General features: G+C 40.1%; 1 protein-coding gene across 2 annotated transcripts in view; it reads right to left on the bottom strand.

The window, feature by feature from the left end:
• Nucleotides 1-4,535: 4,535 nt before the first annotated feature.
• The window catches only part of NFXL1 (nuclear transcription factor, X-box binding like 1), an 88,185-nt gene continuing 68,447 nt past the window's right edge, over nt 4,536-24,273 (bottom strand). For both annotated transcript variants that reach the window (XM_037897836.2, XM_037897837.2), the window contains exons 19-22: nt 19,600-19,704; nt 17,734-17,820; nt 11,785-11,838; nt 4,536-6,225 (exon numbers count right to left, since the gene is read on the bottom strand). In XM_037897836.2, coding sequence (XP_037753764.1) covers nt 6,052-6,225; nt 11,785-11,838; nt 17,734-17,820; nt 19,600-19,704 — 420 coding nt within the window. In that variant the 3' untranslated portion in view covers nt 4,536-6,051. The remainder of the gene's footprint in view (nt 6,226-11,784; nt 11,839-17,733; nt 17,821-19,599; nt 19,705-24,273) is intronic.

The raw sequence follows: 24,273 nt of genomic DNA, 5'->3' as shown, positions 1-24,273 counted from the left end.
TTTTAGCGCTAGTGCAATGTCACTGTAGTGATCATAAGAAAAAAAGCGAGAATCTAGCTCCAACTAAAAAAACCCCTTGACTTGAACCTAACTTCCATCACTGATCTCCACCCTGGCTCTCATTCCAGACACTACCCCATATTTTAGAGTAAAAGAGAGATCACCAAGATACTTAAATAAGCACATCTCAGGATCTTCTGCCAACCCATACTCTTCCCCAGCTCTCCTGTGTCACCATCCCTTGCTTTATGCCACGCCTAATTTACCTGCAAGCTCTTAGGGCAGGGAGTGGCCATTTTGTTTCTCAAATGCCACGCACACCAAACTGTACATAAATGCTTCCAATCCAAATGCTACGGTCCAATCTTGCATTTTTCACTTGGGCAAAATCCCCCAGTAGAAAATGAAAAGTAGAACAAGTTGCTGCTACTCCACAAATAACAGCAAATGTGTGGAATAAGAAACAGAGAAGCAAACGGTTTAAAAGACTTTGCGACTGCTGACTGTTTAACAGTAGACAGACACGGAATTAGCCTTTACACAGTGATTTTTCTTGGTTAATATTTTGTAAAGTATGTTAACTATTCCTCTCAAACGCCTAAGTTACGAAGAGGGTGAATAGTGGCATTAACCCCATTTTACAGATAGGGAAACTGAAGCCCAGAGGAGAAGTGTATTGCTCAAAGCCCACAGCAAGTCAGTAGTGGAGTTGGAATTAGAACACCTGGAACACCTCACTCCACCCACATTTTATGCTGCCACTCCAGTTGCTGAAGCCTCTGTGAAAACTATCCACATTTTTATTGTAAGGTCTGGAAGCCAGGGCAAACCTAAGCGAAGTTCTGTTTCTAGCAGCTATTTTAATGAGACCACTATATTCCAGAAATTAATATATTAACAAAGTGTTCTGTTATTTTAACATGCTCCCCTCCCCCCATTGCTTCGCTTATTAGTGGTTTCCAGATCAGGAACATAGCTTGCCATTTAGTCTGTCTTCACACTAACTAGATACCCACACACAGTTGGTGACATTAGTCTATCAGCGGAAAGCAGAACTTGTTTTCCAGTGGAATGATCTGTATACATTTATAGTACAATGCACATTTTAAAAAAACTGTTACTGAGGATAGTGAAACAAGGGAATACACATACATATTATTGTCTCCTAGCAAATTTGATTTACTAATGTAGATAATTTCTCTTTGATTTTATTGTTCTCAACCATATGCCTTGGCTTCCACTGCCTGGCAGAGTGCAGAATAATTTTGTTAAATTTATATGTATTGAAAGCAACTGGTTAGTTTGGTTGGAGCCAGAAGATAAAGACTAAAGTATATACTTGCATTTCAGTGCAGCTAGAGGGAGAAACGTCTAAAATGGCCAGAGCATGAAAAATAATTTAAGAGGAAGAGATTGGAGTAAACAATATTTAAGAGGAAAAATGGGACTACACTATGCCTGACCTTTGCCTGCGTATGCAGTCTTCTCCCAACCTGTGCATCACAGAACAGCAACCATACAAGAAGTGTAGTTAGGCTCTATGGCACAATTACTTCTGGCTAAGAGTATTAGCCATCCCACAAGTGGTAGGAATTAGCTCTGTCCTCATCTCCGTCCCACACCCCAGCAGCCAGATATAGCTGGAATCAGAAAGGAACACACACACACAAAATCTAAAAGAGTGATGTATGAGCTGCACCCCACCAGGCATCGTGGCTGACGCATGGCTGTTGGCGCCCCTACTGGGACGGTCCATGTTTGTACATTATCAAATATAGAGCAGTGTTTTAAAGCTTCAACTGAGCCCATAAACTTTGTACAAATAGTTTTAGTTTTGGTGTGCATACATAGTGAGATTTTAACCATGACTGTTTAATGCAGGAGGAATGATGGGATGTCTGTGTGACAGATATTGCAATCCCATGCAATATCTTTGGAGACCATATTTTATTAAGGTTATGGTTAATGTATCACGGTGGGCCAGGAACTGTGTGCAACTCCAAGAAGGAGGGTTATCACAGCTCCGAAAGGCGCTAAACACAGTGGGTCAGTGATTAAGGTGGCTCACTCAGGATGCAAACCCCACCAGAGGAGTATCACCCCCCCTACGGAAGGTTGCATATCGTGGATTCTCAGACACAGAAAAGGCATGTGGTATAAAAAGGCTGGGTTTAAACCGACACAGGGGCCTTCTCTCTGACCCAGCATATGGACCTTCTGTCCAAGGGAAGCCCCCAATCCTTCTGGAAGGGTGGGGAAGATTTTGGCCTACTAGGGCCCCGTAACACTGAGTGACTCTGGTAAGCTTTTAGCATGTATATAGGAACTTCCTCTTTTATGTTTCTTCTGTAATGCTTTAATGAACATGCTTGCTTAGAGCTGCATGGCAACTGGAACCTGTTTCTAATACGTTGTTCATAGCCCTTGGAGACAGAGCAATGCATGGGCCCTGGCCATTAGGCAGACTGGCTTGCTGGAGATACCACCGTGTAAGGCAGGGAGCTGTGCAGCCTTAAAACCCCTTGTCAAAAGAAAGTGCGAGAAAGGTCCCACCCCAGAGATAGGTAATGGCTGGAGTCCTGACACCTCACTGGGTGCTCCTGGAATGGACTACAGATACAGGTGCAGTTACCGTAAAACTGTTTGTATTTAAGTTGGATGTATATTTGAATAAAGTGCCTGGATAGGGATAACAGTGCTGATATACCAACATGTTGGTCAAAGAGAGCTGAAGACTATTAATTCCCTCCCACACGATCTACTTGAGTGGACTCCCCCTCTTTCAGGTCTCACTTTTGCCAGTGCATTAAAATGAAGAAATATGAATAAATAATTGCAATATTAAAGTTGCCTACTTTGTTGCTCTATCTACATTCTCTCCTCACCCCCCATTTCTCCCCTTTTCATCCTTTTAGTTATTAAGCAAAACCATCAAATTAACTTTATTGACAGAGAATGGATATTATAAAGGTTTGAGATAGAAGAGACCTATTAAGTCACCTTCTCTAACTTTGCAATAGTTCAGCATTGTTCTCTCGTCTACAGTAGACTGGATAAAGTCCTGGAGAATATAATTTTAAATGACAAGCAATGGAGCTACCACCACTTCACTTGAGAGAGTAATTCCACAGTTTAATAGATCTCAGTTAATTTTTTCCTAGAATAAATTTAATCTCCTTCCTCCTATTTATAGCTCAGGGACTGAAATGAATCTTCAGGAGGGGCAAAGAGAAAATCAGGGAAGTAGCCATCAAAAAGGGGGATATGACAAGTAGGAAATTAACAGTTTTTCTATTTTGATCCATATCAAAGTTTACTGTTTAAGTACTGTGCGTTCCTTTATCATATTACTACTTGAGAACAAATGAATGATCTAGATTTTATTCCACATTTATTGTATGGCTGGGTTTTTAACAGATGACTGTAAGGTATACAGTGCCAAAGGTATGCATGATACTTTACAGATAAATGACAGGTCTCCTGCTGCCAAGGGGCTTATAATCTAACGGCCCAATCCTCCAAAATGCTGAATGACCCCTGAAAGGTAAGGGAGCACCTTTAACTCCTATTAATACTAGTGGGAGATGAGGTTGCTTAGCACCTTGCAGGAGTTATTCAGATTTGGAAGATGCTTTGTACTTAAAATACAGTATATTTAGCTATATATTTAAGACTGACAAGTATGTATGCCAATCAGACACTTCCCTTCTAGTACTTATGTCACTTGGGCTGATATAGACTTCTCCATTCTTACTTTCTTTGCAAAATAAAATTCTTAATATTTGAATGTTTGTTCATTATGTTGTAATGTAGTAGAAACATACTATTTAAATGATTGCAAATAAGCTTCAATATTTTCCCTACACAAGTTATAAACAATTCAAGTACTGAGTAAATCATAAATGTGTTATCTGCATGTTGTACTTCCAAATACTTTGTTGCATCTATAAACAAACTGACTAGCCTCCTCATCCAACATTAAAATGTAAGTAATCAAATGTATAAGATCATATAAGTGGAAGAGAAGTTAGTAATCTGGTGCATTTAAGATGCGGATTGTTTTAACCCACTCACATTCCTTGATGCTAGGATTCATGAATATTTATTCAACAAGCACTGCTTGTAGCAGACCTACCAACTTTAGAGAGTGCAAATGACTAAGATGCTTTTCTGTGATTGGATTATACACCACTAGTTTTGATATTTTGTTTATTTTAAGTTCTATCTTTCTCTCATACCAACAGATCAGGAGATACTTAGTCCCTTTAATAAGAGGATGTGTCTTTGCCATTTTTAAATTTCTTTTCATATGTAAATGTGTTTTCCTGCCAAACAAGAAATACAAATATTTAACATGATCAATGAAGTTGCCAGTATTTCCCTCCAATATTTTACATCAAGTTGATAAAAAATACTCAAAGCAATCTACACAAAGCTTCTGCTGCAAGAGCAGACCATTTTCATACGGTTTCTCTATTTGGAGAGATGGATTCCTTCTCTTTTGGCAACAGAAGTAGAGCTAAGCAGGCAGACACTTTACAATGTATTTGTTTTAATGAAGAAATAGCCAACACTGTCATAGAAAAAAATGAGTTCATTTCAAGTAAGGTGAGAACTGCTTCAACAAAGCCCTGCTCACATTGATATGAACATTTCTGCTGCAAACAGGTCCGCAACATATTACTTGACAATGGAACAGACTATCTTCATACATCTGTTTAAGGAAAATCTCCTCCTCTCTTCATCAATAGGAGGATTACTTGGCATAAGTGTTCACAAAAAAATACTGCAGGCCAGAGAGCAAACAAGAGCAAAGTCTGCATTTATGGCATGGATTTGGAATAAGCCTCTACTTATCACTAAAGGAATATATGAAAGCAGAAAAACAAAGTGGGTTTTTCCTTATACTGTAAAGGAAATTTGTTCAAGAAAAAAGTGTCACAAGACAGCACACCTTTGAGAGCTCACTTCATTGTCAAGCAACTTCCCATATGATCAGCACAAGTCTGCGATTCCATTAGGCTTTTTATTTTTTTTGAGGCACAAAAATTAAGGGTTTGAAAAGTAACTATGTGAGACCCACTGTACTGTCTGTGATAGCGCAAGCGAAGTAAATAAATCTTTTGTGAGGAAAGCTGACATTTCCACTGTGGAAAGCCCAAGTCTTCTAGACCATTTGAAGTTCTATATTCAATAAAATTATTATTAAAAGTTGCCGAAGGATGGATCTTCCTATTTTGTTTTGTATGAATTATGATTTATCTAAATCAAAGACTAAAAATACTAACCTTTATTAAGAGTGGCAGCTCAAGGCAATCTGCTGCCCCAGGCGATGCTTCAGTGCACTGCCTTCACATCACTGAAATATGGCCTGGCCACTGCTCCATCATGACAGAGTGGTGGCCAGGCCAAATCTGAGAAAGTGGTATTGCAACCTAGAGTCACATCACCACTCAAATTTAGGCTGGCTATCCCTTCTGTCATCGTGGGGTCACAACGTCACTCAAATTTGGCCTGACTGTCCCCCATCATGACAGAGGAGCAGCTAGACTAAAATCTTCCTTTCTAGGCAGCTGCCCAGAAATCTGCCATCCTAGGCAGCTGCCTAGCTTGCCATACACAGAGTGGCCTCTGCTTATTAAAGTGGCAAAAATACAATGTTGATTTACTGCAAATATGGCTCAATTTAACCTTATCTTACAAATGTACTGGTATGCAGTACAACCAAATTAAAAAACCTATGCTTAACATTGCGAAGTGGAGTTAATGAGACATAATACAATATATTAAAACAGAGATGGTGAAACTGTGCAGGATAAACTGCATGACCACATGCACTGTACAACTTTAAATCATTCTACTCTGAATTCATATTTTTGTGCTGTTAACTTAGATTTAAAAGCTTCACATGCTTTTTGTTTTTCCCTCATGACGTCAATTAAATATACAACTGAACTATGAACATGAAGTTCTAGTATATACAGACTAACATTCTAGCAATAAGAGGTACCTAAAGCCCAACTGAGGAATATTACAATAGATCAAATTATTTCAGTTGTTGTAAGCCATGAGCCACGCAAGCATCACAACAGCAACTCCACATACTGGCAGCATGATAAAATTCTTATATTTTTGCCACACCGATTGCTCAACTTCTACGTCATCCTTTCTTCTCTTGTTTTTTCGTCGTCCTTTTAACCTGTTCTCAAAAGCCTCTAGTTCAGCCTAGGTAGGACAGAAAACAAATAGTTGACATGTTTTCAGGATTAAAAACTTGGAAATAATACATTTATATTTTAAATGTCAATTTATGACAAGTCAGTGGCTTATGAAATAGATCTATATACGATGGGGGGGTTGGCAGCACCACCTACTATTCAGATTGCCCCAAACTTCCCCTTTTAAGACCTTGTTGTCAGTTGCTTATAACATAGCTAAAGTTTAACCATTAGGGCTGAACTTTTACATGCCAGATGTCTGCCTCATTAATTAATTAATTTTTATTAATATTTTGGAGAGGGAGAGGGGAATTTAAGCCAAAACTGTTCAGTCATTTCAGGGAAAGGAAAAATACATTTTGTCCAGATTAAAAAATTCTGGAGACCTCTTCTTTGAACAGCTCTGGAGCACAGACCTGACGTTTTATAGGGGGTGACCTGTGTTTCAAGGATGTGCCTTTTGCCATCCCTGTAAAAGAACGCTCAAATTGCTCCAAATTATATATTTGGAAAAAAAAATCCTTTGGAAAAAAAAATCACAGTTCACACATGCTCAGTAGAGACTTTTCAGATTTTAATAGCTAAAAATCACTGAAGATTCCATCCTCGCCGAGTGCTGACTAGACTGCACATGCACCATCCCACAAAGCAACTGAGCATGCTTCCGACCAGGCAAACAGAGGTGAAGCCAGACTTTCCCTGTAATGGCTGCTCCAGGCCATTGTGGAGCTGGGCACCCGAACTGACAGCAGGAGGCCAATCTCTCCTCTGGTCTCAGTGACCCCATTCCTGGCACCCCGGCAGCAAGAGGAGGACCAGCTGATTTGAATGCAAAGGGGACAAAAGCCAGACAGGGGGAAGGAAAGGAGTATATTGGGAAAAGGAATCTGAAACTGGAACTGGTTGGGCAAGAAAATTAGGACTAGGAGCCAGGGAGGCAAATGAGCAATGGGGTGGGGAGATGATGAGATTAGAGAAGGGAGATCAGGATTCAGACCCAGGACATGTGAAGTGTGTGTGGGGGAAATGGGAGAGACCTGATAATGACCTGGATGCGGGAGAAAAACTGGGACTGGCTGGGCAAAGAGACAGACAAGGAGAGTGGGAAGACAGGGACGACAGATTGGATGAGGAGCCTGGGGAGGCAGACTAGGTCTATGAGCCAGTGGGAGGGCAGAGACACATCAGACAAGGAGCAGGAAGAGAAAGGGGGGTTTCACGGTTAGGGGCAACTGAATGCTGCACTGGATTCTATCCCTGCCTCTGCCACAAAATCCCTAGTAATGTAATGCTAGTCAAGCCCCTTAAACCAAAACTTTTCAGTTTTTCATAGGTGGCCACTAACTCCATTCCTCATTTTCTAGGTGTCCAATTTGATTCCCTGTGGTCTGATTTACAGAAGTGCTGAGCACTTACAGTTGAAACTTAAGTTATCTGGAGCTGAGGTTTGAACAAGTGCTATATAATGCTAAGTCCTCTAAATAACTGGGTTGTACATGTCTAAAATGGGGCACTCAAAACTTAGTGGAAATTTGACCTTACTCTCTCTGTGCCTTGATTTCCCAATCTGTATGGGGACAGAGCCACCTCCTCACCTAGTAAGATGTTGTAAACTTAAATTAACCAAAGGGCTGTACACTTTGTAGCTTCTCTAGGCTGAGCTCATTGCCCTCTATCTCCCGCCCACAAGGTCTCTCTGCACAATCCTTCCATCACCCTCTATTTCAGGGACACCCTGAAACCCCCACCTCCACATTCCAGGACCTGTGCACCCCCCTTCCCCTCTCCAGCATATGCTGAGGCTCTGTGTACCCTCTATGTCCCCCATTTCCCTCCCATGCCAGGGGGTAGGTGTGCCCTTATTCTTCCCATGCCCTCATCCCCTCCATTACATGGTATCTGTATCCTCCCCAGCCCCGCCCCACCTGTCAGGGATTTCATGCAACTCCCATTGCCCTCATGCCAGGGTCCCAGTTCCCATCCCTCCCACTATGCCAGGGGTTATGCACACTTGCCCTTTCCCTCCTGCCCCTGCACCATTCTTATTTATTTTTATTTCTGGGAGATAAATCATTCATGGTGTCAAGTGTATTGGGAGGATCAGCAGAGCTGAGATGGGGTATTGTTATGCTGGAAAGTGTTAACGGGTTCTTTGATCTATAAGCAAGGGTCCACAAACTTTTTGCTGCCATGACCTTGTTTTAATGAAGTATTTCCTGCCAGGACCCCCAGACAACATGGAGGACACTATTCTGAAGAGCAAAATGGCATTCTCAGCCCAGTGGGGCCTTGCACACACTGTACGTTGAGGTCATGCCGATCCCTATTGTGTGGAGGACACCTTTTTCCTCTGCAGAATGTGACCTTGTACATATGGTGCATGTGAGGTCATGCTTCATCCATTGTTATCTCACATTAACCATACACGTAAGGTCATGTTGTGCAAAGCAAAAGGACATCTTCCATATGTTAAGGTTCACCATGACCCCATCTGCTGATAGCCTGACCCTATTTGGGGCTGCATTCCACAGTTTGGAAACTGCTGCTCTGTAGACAACTGCAGACCTGGATGAAGCTGCTGGGCCTGCTAGCCAGATGCCAAAGGCTCCATATGTCCCCTATTTCCCCCTTCCAGTTTTTCTCTCACACACCAAAACCCACCAATAGGATCCTGCCCATTGATGCCTACAATATTCCCATAAATGTTGCGATTTAGCAGATGTTGTGTTCAGAAGTTATCACGTTACTGGGGCACTTCTCTATCTGAGTTGAGTGTGAACATTTGTCTACACATGAAAATTAATTCAGAAAAAGGTAGTGTGTAAATTTAAAGCAAATTTACTATTCCTGATTAATTCTAGGAGTGGTGGAATGGTCTAATTCCAGAGGCAGAGTGACTTGTTTATATATTAGAATTAGAAAAGGTACAGAGAAGAGCAAAAAAAAATAAAAATAAAAATAAAATAAATAAAGGACAGGAACCAGCTTCCATATAAGGAGAGATTAAAAAGACTGCAACTTGGAAAAGAGATGACTAAGAGGTTTACATAAATCATGACTGGTGTTGCGTTAGCGAATAAGGAAGTGTTATTTACTCCTTCATATAACACAAGAACCAGGGGTCACCCAATGAAATTAATAGGCAACAGGTTTAAAACAAACAAAAGGAAGTACTTCTTCACACAACACACAATCAATCTGAGGAGCTTGTTACCACGGGATATGGTAAAGGCCAAAATTATAACAGTATTCAAAAAAGAACTAGATAAGTTCATAGAGGATAGGTCATCAATGGTTATTAGCCAGGATGGGCAGGGATGGTGTCTCTAGTCTGTGTTGCCAGAATCTGGGAGTGGATGACGGGGGATGGATCACACAATGACTTCCTGTTCTGTTCATTCCCTCTGAAGTATCTGTCATTGGCCACTGTCAGAAGACAAGATAGTGGACTAGACGGATCATTGGTCTGATCCAGTATGGCCATTCTTATGTTTCAAATTAGCTTAAATCAGAATAATGGCATGGAGTTAATCAGGAATAGCTATTCTGGAATAACTCCCTGTATAGCCAAGCCCTTAGACCTCACTGTGCTTAGCCAATTAACATTTATTAAGCACTGTGATTCTATAGTGATAGGCACCATAAAAAAGCCCACAAGGAAATTAATAATTTTATTGTCAGAGCTGGGTTTGACTAATGCACAGTAAATAAAGCCTACAGTCAAATCAGCAAGGGAGGTTAAAACAAAATATTGAATAGCAGCTGACTAAGTGAGCTCTATTCATCCTGTGTACTAAATGAGACAGGGGTCCTGTAGAAAAAAATAGTATGTGATCATGTAATTAAAAATGGAATCATAATGTGCGCACACACGGGGGGGGGGACGGACAAATTTAGTTTGCATGAGCAACTATAAATCCTAACTTGTTAGGGCTTGACTTTTCACCCTTTCTAAAATGTTTTTAAAATCTTTTTGCATACATAAAAACATTTAATTACCTATCATCAGCAGGGTTTGAACCCTGAACCTCCAACACTGCAGCAAAAGACCACCACCACTTGCGCTTCAGAACTAAATACATTAACTGCCAGCTGCAGAAGTCTGTTAACGCAGAATGAGGGGTGGACAGCTGGATCTACAGGGTTGGGCAGCCCAGCCTGGCATTGCCCCCACATGGAGGAAGAGAGCACTAAGAAACTCCGGCCCCATGTGGTGCCTCTGTGTTAGGAGAGGAAAGGAAGATGGGTTGCTGGATCCAGGTGCTGGGTCTAAGGGTGGTCTATGGTGAGGGCAGGGAACCTGACCAGGCACTCTTCCCCCCTCCACTGGGAAGATGAGGGCTCCTCCCCTATATGATGTCCTCAAAGGGGCTTGGGCACTGGGGCCATGCGTGGTACACAGACCAGCTCTCTCCTGCCCCATCTCTCTGCTGCTACAGTACAATCTGCTGCTACCACTATTTTGGCATCAGCTCAACCTTAGAATTTTTTTGTTCAGTTATCTTGGAAGGCTACCAAGATTTTCCTGGGGTATGTGAACAAGAGAAGAAAAATTGCAATTTTAAACAATTTCAAGCTCCAAAAGTGTGAGCAAGGTTTCACTGAAGAAAAGGCACTTCTGCAGCCTGAGTGCTATCAGGCCTGCTGCAAAATAATGGAGGTGCGAAGTTCTCAAAGAATAGGTTGCAAGAATATTTTATAAGTGTAAAGTGTTAGAGGGGTTGCTACGTCAATATATCTAATCAAGCATAGGCATTTATTTTAATAAAATATGTAACTTTTATCTTGTCAGAAGGAGAAAGCACAAACAGGTGATGTTTTATTGTACTACAAGGTCCCTAAGAAAATTGCAGCCTCCATTTAAATGCTTACAGGGTCTGTTTCTGCAACCAAAACTACATTTTCCCAAAGTTTATTTTTCTTATTTTATAAATGTTTGGCAAAATGTAAAAGAGCAATTACATACAAAAATACTAATTTAATACAATACTTAAGATATTTTAACTCATGAAACATGAATAACGCGTTAATCATTTATACATGATTTTGCACATACTTATAGATGTTTGGTGATGTGGAAGAACACTTCGGCTTTACTATTATAAGTCACTCATAACACAGGCCTGAGTTCTTTGGGCCAGAATCCTTAGCTGGTGTGAAAAATCTTGGCCCTTAGCATCTGAAGACAATGTACTGCAAACCTTTAGCTATGCATAAATTAACAGATTTACCAAGAGAACTAAGGCTATGTCTACACTACAGTTTATGTCGGCATAACGTATCACTCGGGGATGCAAAAAAATCAGCCCCCCGGAGTAATGTAAGTTACACTGACATAAGCGCCAGTGTGGACAGCACTATGCTGGTGGGAGAGCTTCTTCTGACAGCACAGCTTCTGCCACTCACAGGGGCTGGAGTAGTTAAGCTGACAGGAGAGCTCTCTCCCCCATCGGCTTAGAGTGGCTACACTGGAGAGCTTACAGTGGCGCAGCTGTAAACTCTCTAGTGTAGCCCTGCCCTAAGACTTGGGGAGAGGTGCTGGGGTCAGAGGAAGAAGGGTTGGTACCTGTTGCCTTCGCTTTTCTTCTTCAATAGCAGCTTTGGCTTCTGCCTCTTTTATCTGTTCAAACACATACAAAATAATGGGTAACTGACATTGTAAGTTACTGATTATAGTATAAATTCTGTTTTCTGATTTCTCACAGGATCATTTTGGCTTTTCACAGAACGAGACTCATTAGAAAAATACCAAAAAAGTGTAAACTTCCTCCTGGGTGAGCTTCTAATCTACTACTTAGATTGTAAGATACTCAGGGTAGAAATTGCATTGTCATATATTGGGGAAGTATCTAGCACATAGTGGGGTGCCTTTAGTTTATAAATAATAATAGCATGCTGTGATAATTTGTGAATCCATCTATACAATTTATTAATTGCGTTTGATACTGGGGGCTTTGTACGTATCTGTGTCAGACTGCAAATTCCATTTTCAGTGTGCAGCCTTTTGCCTTCTCTATTACTTGTTTGCCTCCATGCTGGACTGAAAATTTCAAAGACTGGTGGCAAAAGAACAACAGAGTTGTTAAAATATGATGCTCAGCTTTCCAAATGACAAAGATCAGGAGAGAGATTGCCTTGACTACAAAGTCAATTGGCAGGGCTCTCTGATCACCTGGGGATGCTGGCAACAGGGTCACCTGACATAGGGAGCCAAAAGTTATACAAATGGGGGGATCGGAGTTTTCTCGGCCCTTTGGCCATTTTGTCTCCAGCTAAAGAGGAGAGAGAAGCATCCCAGCATGTAGGTACCTGCAGGAGGTAGGGGCCCTGCCCAGTTCTCCCCACTCTCATGGGAAGGGTAAACTATGAGAGGCATTGGGGTTAGGACGTTTTTCGTCTTCTAAATGATGAAAGAAAAACGACATTAGACTCTGGTAAAGTAGTAAATACTTTACAACTATCCTGTTTCCCCCTGAGAGAGTTCACTGATAAAGCAGAAGGCTCAAACCTTGAGGTGGGATTCTCTGAGAGGGTGTCTAAGTACAGGGGAGTCCGAATGGTCAGCCACGAATCTAAAGGGGCTAGGCTGCTGAACAGCAGCTTTCAGTCCTCAGGATGGTGAGACAAAGGATCAGAACCCTACAGAGTGTGCCTATGGACCCCGAGATTGGGACAGTGACTGGACTCTGTTCAGGCCTAAAGGCTTAACACACCTGGGGATCCAGTGACCCAGAGGCTTGGACTCCCTTCACAGCAGTCTTGTGGGTGGCCACCAGGGGCACTCAACCAGATCTGACACATGCAACTTTCAGCAGCTCTTAAGTTCCTCAAAGATGTACTGAGTTTCCTGTCACACACATACTTCTGGAACACCATTTCTCAGAATACTATAGTGTAAACACTGAACTAGCAGCAAGTAGGAAAAATAAAACATTAAATATATATAAAATGAAACTATTCCTTGTACCTGAAATCAGCAAAAAAAAAATCTCACTCACTAATGCGAAGTCAGGGTTTAGCTTTAGCTCTTGGCAGTGTTTCTTGAAAGCAACGGCATTTCTAGACCTTTAATATTTTTAGCTATTGTATTACTCTGATAAAGTTACATTCAAAATCTGGTTAATAACCTGAAAGCAAGCACCATTTAGATCCCAACATTAAACTTGAATAGATATTTCAATTATTTGCATTCGGACAGTGACAATGTGCTAAACATTGTCCACATAGACAAGTCCCCTGTCCCAAATAGCTCATAGTCCAAGAAGAAATGTTGAAGACAAAGTGGAACTCTCAGAAATTTACACAATATAGTACACCATGTACATGCTCATCACTGAAGGCAATTTAATAAGCAGCCCAATAACCTTTGTAGATTTTCATGTACCCTTTTAAACTGTTGAGGCAGGAAGCTTAAAAAGCCACAAAAATGGCTTACAGAATTAAGAACTGCAACAAAATGCAAAGTGAAATAAAAAAAAAGACTTTACTGGAAAAATATTTCAACCACATATAGTTGTACCCAAAAAGTGTGGCGTGAATAAGTGTACAAATTCCAAGTGTCTGATATTTTACTGCCACCTATTGGTAAGGCATCAGCTCTGAAAGATGAGTTAGCCATCCATGATACAACACAGCTAACAATCTGAAACAGAGCAGCAGACTATTGTGGTTGAATTTGAACCAGGGGGAGAGGATTAACCAAAATGATCAGTGTATGTTCCACGGAGAAAATGAGGTAGAGTCGGTAGAAAAAATGTTCTTAAGAAAAGAATGTGCATTAAAAGAAATCTCAAACTACTCAGCCGTGTTTCAGAGTAACAGCCATATTAGTCTGTATTCGCAAAAAGAAAAGGAGTACTTGTGGCACCTTAGAGACTATCCAATTTATTTGAGCATAAGCTTTCGTGCGCTACAGCTCACTTCATCGGATGCATACTGTGGAAAGTGTAGAAGATCTTTTACACACACAAAGCAGGAAAAAATACCTCCCCCCACCCCACTCTCCTGCTGGCAATAGCTTATCTATAATTAAGTTATAATTCTTCACATCTTTTTTGTGTCCATTTATTCTTTTACGTAGAGACTGTCCAGTTTGACCAATGTACATGGCAACATTCCACACAAAGATGGACTACAAGCCGTCAAGAACACTATCCCCGATAATGTCACGGCTAACCTGGTGGCTGAACTTTGTGACTTTGTCCTTACCCATAACTATTTTATGTTTGGGGACAATGTATACCTTCAGATCAGCGGCACTGCTATGGGTACCCGCATGGCTCCACAGTATGCCAACATTTTTATGGCTGACTTAGAACAACGTTTCCTCAGCTCTCGTCCCCTAACGCTCCTACTCTAGTTGCGCTATATTGATGACATCTTCATCATCTGGACCCATGGAAAAGAAGCCCTTGAGGAATTCCACCATGATTTCAACAATTTCCATCCCACCATCAACCTCAGCCTGGCCCAGTCCACACAAGAGATCCACTTCCTGGACACTACAGTGCTAATAAACAATGGTCACAAACACCACCCTATACCGGAAACCTACTGACCACTATTCCTACCTACATGCCTCCAGCTTTCACCCTGACCACACCACACGCTCCATCGTCTACAGCCAAGCTCTGCGATACAACCACATTTGCTCCAACCCCTCAGACAGAGACAAACACCTACAAGATCTCTATCAAGCATTCTTACAACTACAATACCCACCTGCAGAAGTGAAGAAACAGATTGATAGAGCCAGAAGAGTACCCAGAAGTCACCTACTACAGGACAGGCCTAACAAAGAAAATAACAGAACGCCACTAGCCGTCACCTTCAGCCCCCAACTAAAACCCCTCCAACGCATTATTAAGGATCTACAACCTATCCTGAAGGATGACCCAACACTCTCACAAATCCTGGGAGGCAGGCCAGTCCTTGCCTACAGTCAGCCCCCCAACCTGAAGCAAATACTCACCAGCAACCACATACCACACAACAGAACCACTAACCCAGGAACCTATCCTTGCAACAAAGCCCGTTGCCAACTGTGCCCACATATCTATTCGGGGACACCATCACAGGGCCTAATAACATCAGCCACATACTATCAGAGGCTCGTTCACCTGCACATCCACCAATGTGATATATGCCATCATGTGCCAGCAATGCCCCTCTGCCATGTACATTGGTCAAACTGGACAGTCTCTACGTAAAAGAATAAATGGACACAAATCAGATATCAAGAATTATAACATTCATAAACCAGTCGGAGAACACTTCAATCTCTCTGGTCACGCGATTACAGACATGAAAGTTGCAATTCTTCAACAAAAAAAACTTCAAATCCAGACTCCAGCGAGAAACTGTTGAATTGGAATTCATTTGCAAATTGGATACAATTAACTTAGGCTTGAATAGAGACTGGGAGTGACTAAGTCATTATGCAAGGTAACCTATTTCCCCTTGTATTTTACTAACCCCCCCCCCCCCCCCGACGTTCTTGTTAAACCCTGGTTTTGTGCTGGAAATGGCCCACCTTGATTATCATACACATTGTAAGGAGAGTGGTCACTTTAGATAAGCTATTGCCAGCAGGAGAGTGGAGTGTGGGGAGGTATTTTTTCATGCTTTGTGTGTATAAAAGATCTTCTACACTTTCCACAGTATGCATCCGATGAAGTGAGCTGTAGCTCACGAAAGCTTATGCTCAAATAAATTGGTTAGTCTCTAAGGTGCCACAAGTACTCCTTTTCTTTTTACTCAGCAGTGCACATTCATTAGGCACTATTATACTGGCTTGTACAGTTAAAATGTCAGTGATTTCTGGAAACTGATGGTCACCTTGTAACACTGCAAGAATATTTCTTTTGTAAATGTCTGCAGTCTTAATCAAAATGCTGCTCAGTCTTGATATGCTGCTCTGAACTGTAATTATGTGGAGTGTACATAATAGGAGTTAATTCTAGTTTGTCATTATCAAGCCTTCACATGTTCCAGAATGTTGCCTAATAATAAGCACTTGTATAACACTTTTCAACTTCAAAGCACAGAACACTCAATTCTGAGGCAGGTACTCAGTTATGCCATGCCCAACATGTCCGTGGCACCGCATGCAGTGAAACCTGGGAGTGCTTGGCTACTAGTCTTATGCTCTGTGCACTAGACAATTCTTCCCTGCGGATTACAACAAGAGCAGAGGGCGTACAGCCAATTTATGCTGTCACTTGCTAGTGTTTAATTTTGAGTCTGAAAATCTCAGCTCTTAAACAGAAAAGGTCTAGTCTGAGACTGTTGAAATGACTCGTAAGATAACCGAAGTATTTTTCAGCTAGGCCACGGACATAAGTGGCCAGATTGCTTGTCGTCATCTGATAGCTGTTCAGCTGCTACTGAGTTAGTGGTTTCAGTCCAGTCTCTAGTGAACATGTGCCCACATCACTAAAATTACGATCACAAATTGTGGTCTTAGCAAAGGTGCCAAGGACTGAACAAATTCTCCTATTCCTAGTGACTGATTTCTAGAGCAAGGTGGAGGCATATTGATAGCATGAGAATGCTAGTATTACAACTACACGTGAGGACAAAGGATGTCAGTCTCCTTAGAAGTTGCAGTCACGTTGGCAATCTTTATCAAAACATTTTAATTGAAAAGCACCTGTAGCTAACAAGACTTGTTCAAAATCCTTCATTATACAGAGAATGGGCCAAATTCATCCGTCATTTACACTTTCATAAATCCAGAATAATTTCACTGATTTCAGAGTTATTCCAGAGTAAGGTCAGAATAAATGAGATCCCAGTTTAACCCAATGTATTTTCTACCAGCTATTGAGAAAGTTCTACGATTTCCCAAACAGCTATTCTAATTAATTGCAACAGGGTATACTGAAACCATATGGCTACCTTGCACTGCTTCTGACGAAGAGGGATAATTTTGGCCATTCATTGTTTCTGAGTTAAATTCATTCTCTGACATGACTGAAAATCAGTGGTAACATACCTTGAGCAAGCAATGTTCCTGGGGGACAGTTAAGAGGTGCCCCAGAATCAGAGTTGAATAACTATATAGTTTGAGGATTTCAAGGGCACGTCCTGTTCCCATTCCACAAAAATACAAAACCCTCCCCTAACAATAGTATAAAAATGGGTCCTCCACAAGGTCAACTGTGTACAGACTGAATCATTTTTCACTCCCCTCAAAGGCTTTGCCATAGTAGGGCACAATTTAGCCCATGAGACAGGCTAAGACACACGAGAAAAAATTACCGGAGTATTATTCTAGCATAACCCAAAAGTTCACTAACTCATAGTTATGTTAAGTATTAGCATTCTGTCTACAAAAGAACTATTTTTCCACATTTAACCAAAACCAACAGTCTGAAGCAGCAGCTGTTAAACATGTACATTTGATTTGATTACATGATATTTCTTGCTGGTATTGTCTTGGAAAATAAAACTGTATTCATTTCTTTTTTTCTGAAGCAGTGAGAATATATTATAACCACAAGAGACACATTACCTCAGATGCTTTCCGTTTCATTTCCTTACACAATGTGTCACATTCTAGTGAAACCTGGCCTTCTCGTACCTTGCTGCACTGTAATTCCTGTAGGTATGAAAAAACTTCAAATTTAAAAACCACTTCTCTACATAAAGTATACAGTTTATTAATTATCAACATAAAAGATATGATAGATTTCTATTTGATAAAACATGCTCTAAATGTGTTTTATAAAATGGAAAAAAGCTAATTAGAACATTTTCAAGTCTATAATTTTATTTTTGTAATTCAGTGAAGATCAAAGTATCAATACAATTAATACCATGCAAAGTGATTTTTTTTAATTAGTTATGTTTATTATTTTTTTAATTAGTTAGTTATGTTCACTATTTTCATTGTCCCCTCCACCCCGCACAGCCTCAGAGGTGGGTGGAGGCCTTTGTCTGGGCCAGCAAGGAAAAGAAAATCCTTGGCCCTTTTAAAGAATTACATCCTTAAGTGTAATGCAACTAGCACCTTGAACATTCAGGTATAGACTGGGGTGTGAAAGCATTTACTCCACTCCATTTGAGAGCAGAGCGAAAGCTCTCTCAATCTGACATTACAATCTTGGGTGTCATGGGTACACCCTGGGCTGGCATCAGACACTTATTGGGTTGTTTATTGAGCAGCAGACTTTGCAACAGGGTATCAGACTACCAGTAACCGTAGCAGGTTCTAGCTAGGCTATTGGAGGGGTGAAATCTACCAGGGCTAATAAGGAGACAGAAGGGCAGATTCACATGGGGACTTTGGTGTTTAGGGGTTTACAATGGGTTAGGAGAGAGATCTGCCAACCTGAATCTCAGAGTGTCAAAGAAACCAATTAAGGGCTGACAAGGTAAGTCATTATACTAGGAGTGTTGGGAGGCTGGGATTTGTCCAACCAAAGCAGTATAAACTTGCTGTGCATGGAGGCTGCTGGTGCCAGGATGCTCTTCCCTCACCGGGAAAGAAATTACCTCAGAAAAGGAAGTTTCAGATCACAGTGATGTCAAAGAAGCTGTATTTTTGAGGTTCTCCTATTGAACTGGGATCCCATTTGTTCATGACTGGAGTGGTTGGAATAGGGGCCAAATGGGGTATCTCTATCAATGGTGGCATCCAAATGCAGAAAGGAGCATGGAGACCCATCAGGGAGGATATTCAGTGCCTTGTATGTACTAAACTCTTCCTATTTATTCTTTCCCTCACAGGAGTTGGTGACGGGATGTTTGGGCACAACACTGCATTTGACTCATAGGTAGGTGGCCGGTTCATGCTGGAAGTTCACTGCTGGGCCTCAGTGGTGAGGCAACTCTGTGTTGGTCTGGGTGAAGGGGCATGCTCTGGTGCCAGCAGATGCCCTTTTATGTCTGTTGGCTAGGGAAAGGCCACATGAATGGATCAATCTATTACAACCTAATGATGATGCCACCATATTTGCATTCAGATTTACACAGAAACTTAGCTGTGTCAATGGATTTTTTATGTAATTAAATATACACTTCCCTGATCTCTGGTCAGAAAAATGTACTTTGTTTCTTTTATCTGAAATAGTTTTGAGTGAGACTTATCATATACTAGTCTCCCAGTGGAGTGATAAAAATCTAAGTGTATTTGAAACAATTCATTGCAATATTACAATATTTGTAGGTTACAGAACAATTTTACATCTTCAATGAATACTTTGATACTAACGGTAGGCTCCTCAGCTGACATAAGTGATTTAGCTCCATTAAAATAACTGGATCTACTGTATACCAACTATTTACTCCAGTGATGATCGTGCCCTGTGGATGCAGAGATAAAGCAAAAAGGAAGTTTACAGCTACAATTCTCTCAAAATTACAACATGGAATTTACCTTTTTCATTCTCTTGCATGGACATCTGAGTTTAACCTTCTGGTTGCAATTTTGAGGACAATCACCCGAATGGCAAATCTCTTTACATCGATGACCACAGGGCAACTGAGAAACAAAGAGACCGGTTCTCTGCAACTGGACTATAAAATGTTTCTATTTCAAACACAGCATTTAAAACAGAAGTAAAGTCACGAAAGCGCAATTAATGTATCAGTTTCCCACGCATGTAGTAACTAACTACATGAAGCTGGGAATGGACGACAGAGGACGGATCACTTGATTACTTGCTCTGTTCATTCCCTCTGGGGCATCTGGCATTGGCCACTGTTGGAAGACAGAATATTGGGCTAGATGGACCTGTGGTCTGACCCAGCATAGCCCATTCTTAGGTTCTTAGCTTGTTCATTAATATTTGCTTTTTATTTATTCACAGCATTTTTAGTTCCTATTACTAGAAACTATGCAACTTGCAAAGTATGATTTTTCTTTATGAACTTCATTTTCACAGTTTGATTGAAAACAAGATCCAGTTATTTTAAATACAAGTTTTCAGTAAGTACAATATCCCCTTTAAAATGATACACACAACAACAATATACAAGTCCAGCCATGTGTATTTTGGAGGGAATAAGGTCTGGAAGAAGGGGAAAAGGAGGGAAAGAAAAAATTAGAAGCTGTTGTTCTGCATTCCATATCTTCAAGTTATATTTCAAATGGGCGAGAACAAAAACAGAAGGAAATGGAAGTTTCTACTATGACGTATTTTGAACCATAAACTGTACAATAAGGATACACTACATCAAAGGCTTTTTTAGCCTCCTTTCAAATTCAGAAAATCTTAAGTGTGAGGCTTTGAAGGACTATCCCATTTCTTGTCTTTGGGATATGGGGGACTACAAACTTTTTTCCTATTATAAAGTAGAAATCCTTTAAATAAGACTACAAAAAACACAATTCAACTGCTTTTTTAAAAAAGATATTTTTATTATCCTATATGACAGACATTTTTTAATGTTAACTATGCCTGTTCTTGTAAGTGCTCATTGAAGATTTCACTAACTTCTTACAACAGTATGGTGATTATAATTAATTTAGGGATGCACCAAACACTGTATTAGATTCAAAATGCTAGAGGACAGAGACATTTTTCATTTAAGGTAAAGAACTTAGTTTCACATAACCCTTTACATATATATGAAAATACTTTTTTCACCCCTCAACTGCTAAACATGCTTTCAATAACCTAAGCTGCTACCTAAAAGGTAGCACATTTGATTAAGTGATTTATAAATGAACTTTAATTCCCAAAACTGTTCAAAAATTTTATCTGGAGATACTCATAGTTTAAAGTAAACTTTCAGTTGTAGTCAAGTGATTAATACACTCTGGAAAATGTCAAAGGGAGCCACAATTATTTTAATATTTAGGATGTGTGTTTTTCACATTTACTGGTAACTGTAAGTTTATAACATATTACATGAATAAATCCAGAAGAATTTAACATTACGTACTATTATAAAATAACCCAATGAAGTGCATCTATATGTTAGTAAATTCAGATTCACAGACTTAAAAGAAGTATTGATTAACTGATTTAGCCAAGAGTCTATAGACACAGAACACATGCTTCAATCACAGAACTTGCATGATCTTTAGATAGAAAGTTTGTGCACGTACCTGTTCCTACTATGTCTCAGACAAAATTTCTTTGTGTAAGTAGGTAGCCCTAGCAATGTCCATCACTACACTATTAATGTACCTATCTTTTTGAACGGAGTACAGTTGACATTATGCAACAGTGTTTGACTGTGTTTACCTGCTGGTGAGCATAAAATTTGTCTTTTACAGGTTCTGACAAAGTTTCCTTGCACTGCTCAGCAGTGCAAGAGTCTCAAGGAAGAGCAGAAGGAACTGTGTTTGCCTCCAAGACAGAGAAATAAAATGTCAAAATATATCTAACAAACACTGCATGGCACAGCAATATTTGTAGCCCAATATTGCAGTTCTTACTCACGTAAATAGTTCTGAAGTGAGTGAGATTACACACAAGTGCTACAGGACCAAGCTCCAAGGCCTACAATGTTTTTTCTTAAAGTCTCCCACTGTTGCACTGCTAGTGTAGACCACCTGCTGGCATTTTAATTAACATGGGCCGGGTTAGATAACAGTGGTAAAAAACCCTGTGCCTTCAATTTAAATTAGATCCCACTGTTGCTGCCGCCAAATTAGATCACCACTAGTCCAACTGTGGGAGAATTTTTTTTTTAAAAAAAGCTTAGTGTATATACTCAGATCAATCAAGAATGCAATGTCTACATTCCATTAGCTCCCTTTTACACTATGCAAATCACACTCTCAGTAGTCCATAGCAACTAGACCAAATGCTGCACCTATCTGACTAGGTAGTTGATAGATGCCAAACATTTTAAAAAGAAAATCCTTTATGAAAAACAACAAAACCAAATAAACCAAAAGCTACAAGTATGAAAACACAAAATTCCAAAACTTCTTTCATCTGGGCGCCCAGTTCAAATCCTGTTCTCTGCTTCATAAGGAGTGGAAGAAGGGTTACTGCAGTTTGCTACCTCAGCAGAGAGTGAGGCCACACCACCAGGGCGCCCGCCCATGGATTAGCATACAGATCTAGATACTGGGAATTGAGGTGATCATTTTGGTTGGCTGATTCTAAAATTTTTCCTCAAGTGCATGATCTAACTATACTATGCATAGGTCAAGGTGGACAGTGGGAGGAAGCAGCTGGTTGTTTCCCACAGGGTCAGAGCACCTGAACTGTCAGAGCTGGATGAAGGGATTTTTAAAAAAAAAACAAAAAAAAGGGATAGAATTTATTTATCTTATATTATACTAAAAAATAAATAAGAAAGAAACTAGAGATAGAAAAGAACTAGTCCATCATGTGCATATCCCTGTCAGGGTCCTGTGTGTGTGAAAATCAGTAGTAATCTGACTGAAACAGTCACCATTTTTGGGTGTTCACTGGTTTCCATAGTTCTAGTGAACAGATGTCTGTCTCTTAAACAAAACCACCACTCCTGAATGGCACTCTTTTTGGCAGCCTCAGAGGCAAAGTACAAATGGAAACAAAAATATTCTTCCTTTCAACCCGAGTTGTGGGCCCTCAAGTTTAAACGTTAAAAGACCTATTATGTGGGGCTATGTGGGAAAGCTTATATTCCTCCTGCCATACCTTGTTCTGTGTGGCCTTTATCCACGGGAAGTTTCACGAGTACTGCATTTACTTTTAAAAAAATTTACAGCAAGCTGCCTAAATTGTCAATATTTTATGTTACAGCTCCAGTAATTAAACTATAGAAGGAGAAATTTTATAGCTGTACATCAGCAGGTAAAAGTTAGAGCTACTACAGGTTTTCAAGTATGACTTTTACCTTTACAGTGCTGGAACGTTAAAATAAACTATGCCAAATCACAGGTCACGTATTACTGTTAAATTGAAAACCACTCTCCTTTGTAATAGTAAATTCTGATTACAGAGAACACAAAAGAGTACAATGAGTAATATGTTTAAGCAAAGATTGATATGGACATACAAACTTGGAAAAGTTTCTAAATTGTGAACACTTCCCTTTTAGAATTGTCCTAAACATTTACAAAATGTGTTCTGCATAAGAATTTGAGTAGTCATTACTGATCTATAATTTCCTTCCTCAGGATATTTGGTTTTACTGCCAAATAAAAAAAGCACTTTAAAAATGTTTTAACTTTACTAGCATCTCTGGCAAATCAAAGCCTTTGCTATTCCCTAAAGCAGAAAGGGCATCTGAAATAAGAGAATACCATTTGTATCAGACTATGGAAGTCCTCTGAGTAGTTTGTATAACCATAGCCAAAACACAACTACGAAACTTGGCAAAACTTTTACAGTTACTGCTATATCTTTTAAGCCACCAGTCTACGTAATTAAGGGTCTTTCACAATTCCCAACAGTAATATCAGACTTACAATTCAAATATTGCATGATTCTGTCTATTACAAATTGCATCAATTCTCAAGTTAAAAAACAGTAGTGCCTAAAGGCTATGACTTAAGAAATAAAACAGTTATTACATTTTAGAGAAGTAAATTTTTATTACTCTGGACTTCAGTGGACGTTTCGTTACAAAGCAATGTGCAATGTGCAACAACAAGCAACAAGGTCACTAGGCTTTTCCATACTAACACGGGGCCAATCACTGGCACTTATATGAGGATTTGCTCTCACAATAAAAAGGAAAATTACATTTGGATAAAAGAAAACAATCAATTTAACATGGCATTGATTAGCTTTTTTTTTGACTTTGTCACAACAGTATGTGAACTCATGGTGCAATGGTATTAATTACATATTATGGAGGCATTGTTTGCAGCACCATTGTTAAGGCTGAAGTGAGTTTCATACCTGAAACTCACACTATCCTTCAAAGAATCTTTCCATTTACCATTGGCCTTTTTTGTAAGCCTAAACCATTCAGCTCCCACTATCCATATCACCATTCTGACCTGTGGCTTGTCTATTAAAATTTCTGGTTTCTGAAAGATTTCTCTGCCATATTCAGTAGCTGATTGATTTGCATTATATTGTCAGTCTCTGATTTTCAAATTTACCTAAAATTCCTCTAATGGTTTTTGTGCCTGTCCAGGTCCTACTTCCATATA

The sequence above is a fragment of the Chelonia mydas genome, chromosome 4 (genome assembly GCF_015237465.2).
Source record: "Chelonia mydas isolate rCheMyd1 chromosome 4, rCheMyd1.pri.v2, whole genome shotgun sequence".
Taxonomy (NCBI): domain Eukaryota; kingdom Metazoa; phylum Chordata; order Testudines; family Cheloniidae; genus Chelonia; species Chelonia mydas.
This window is presented reverse-complemented; position numbering and strand designations above follow the sequence as displayed.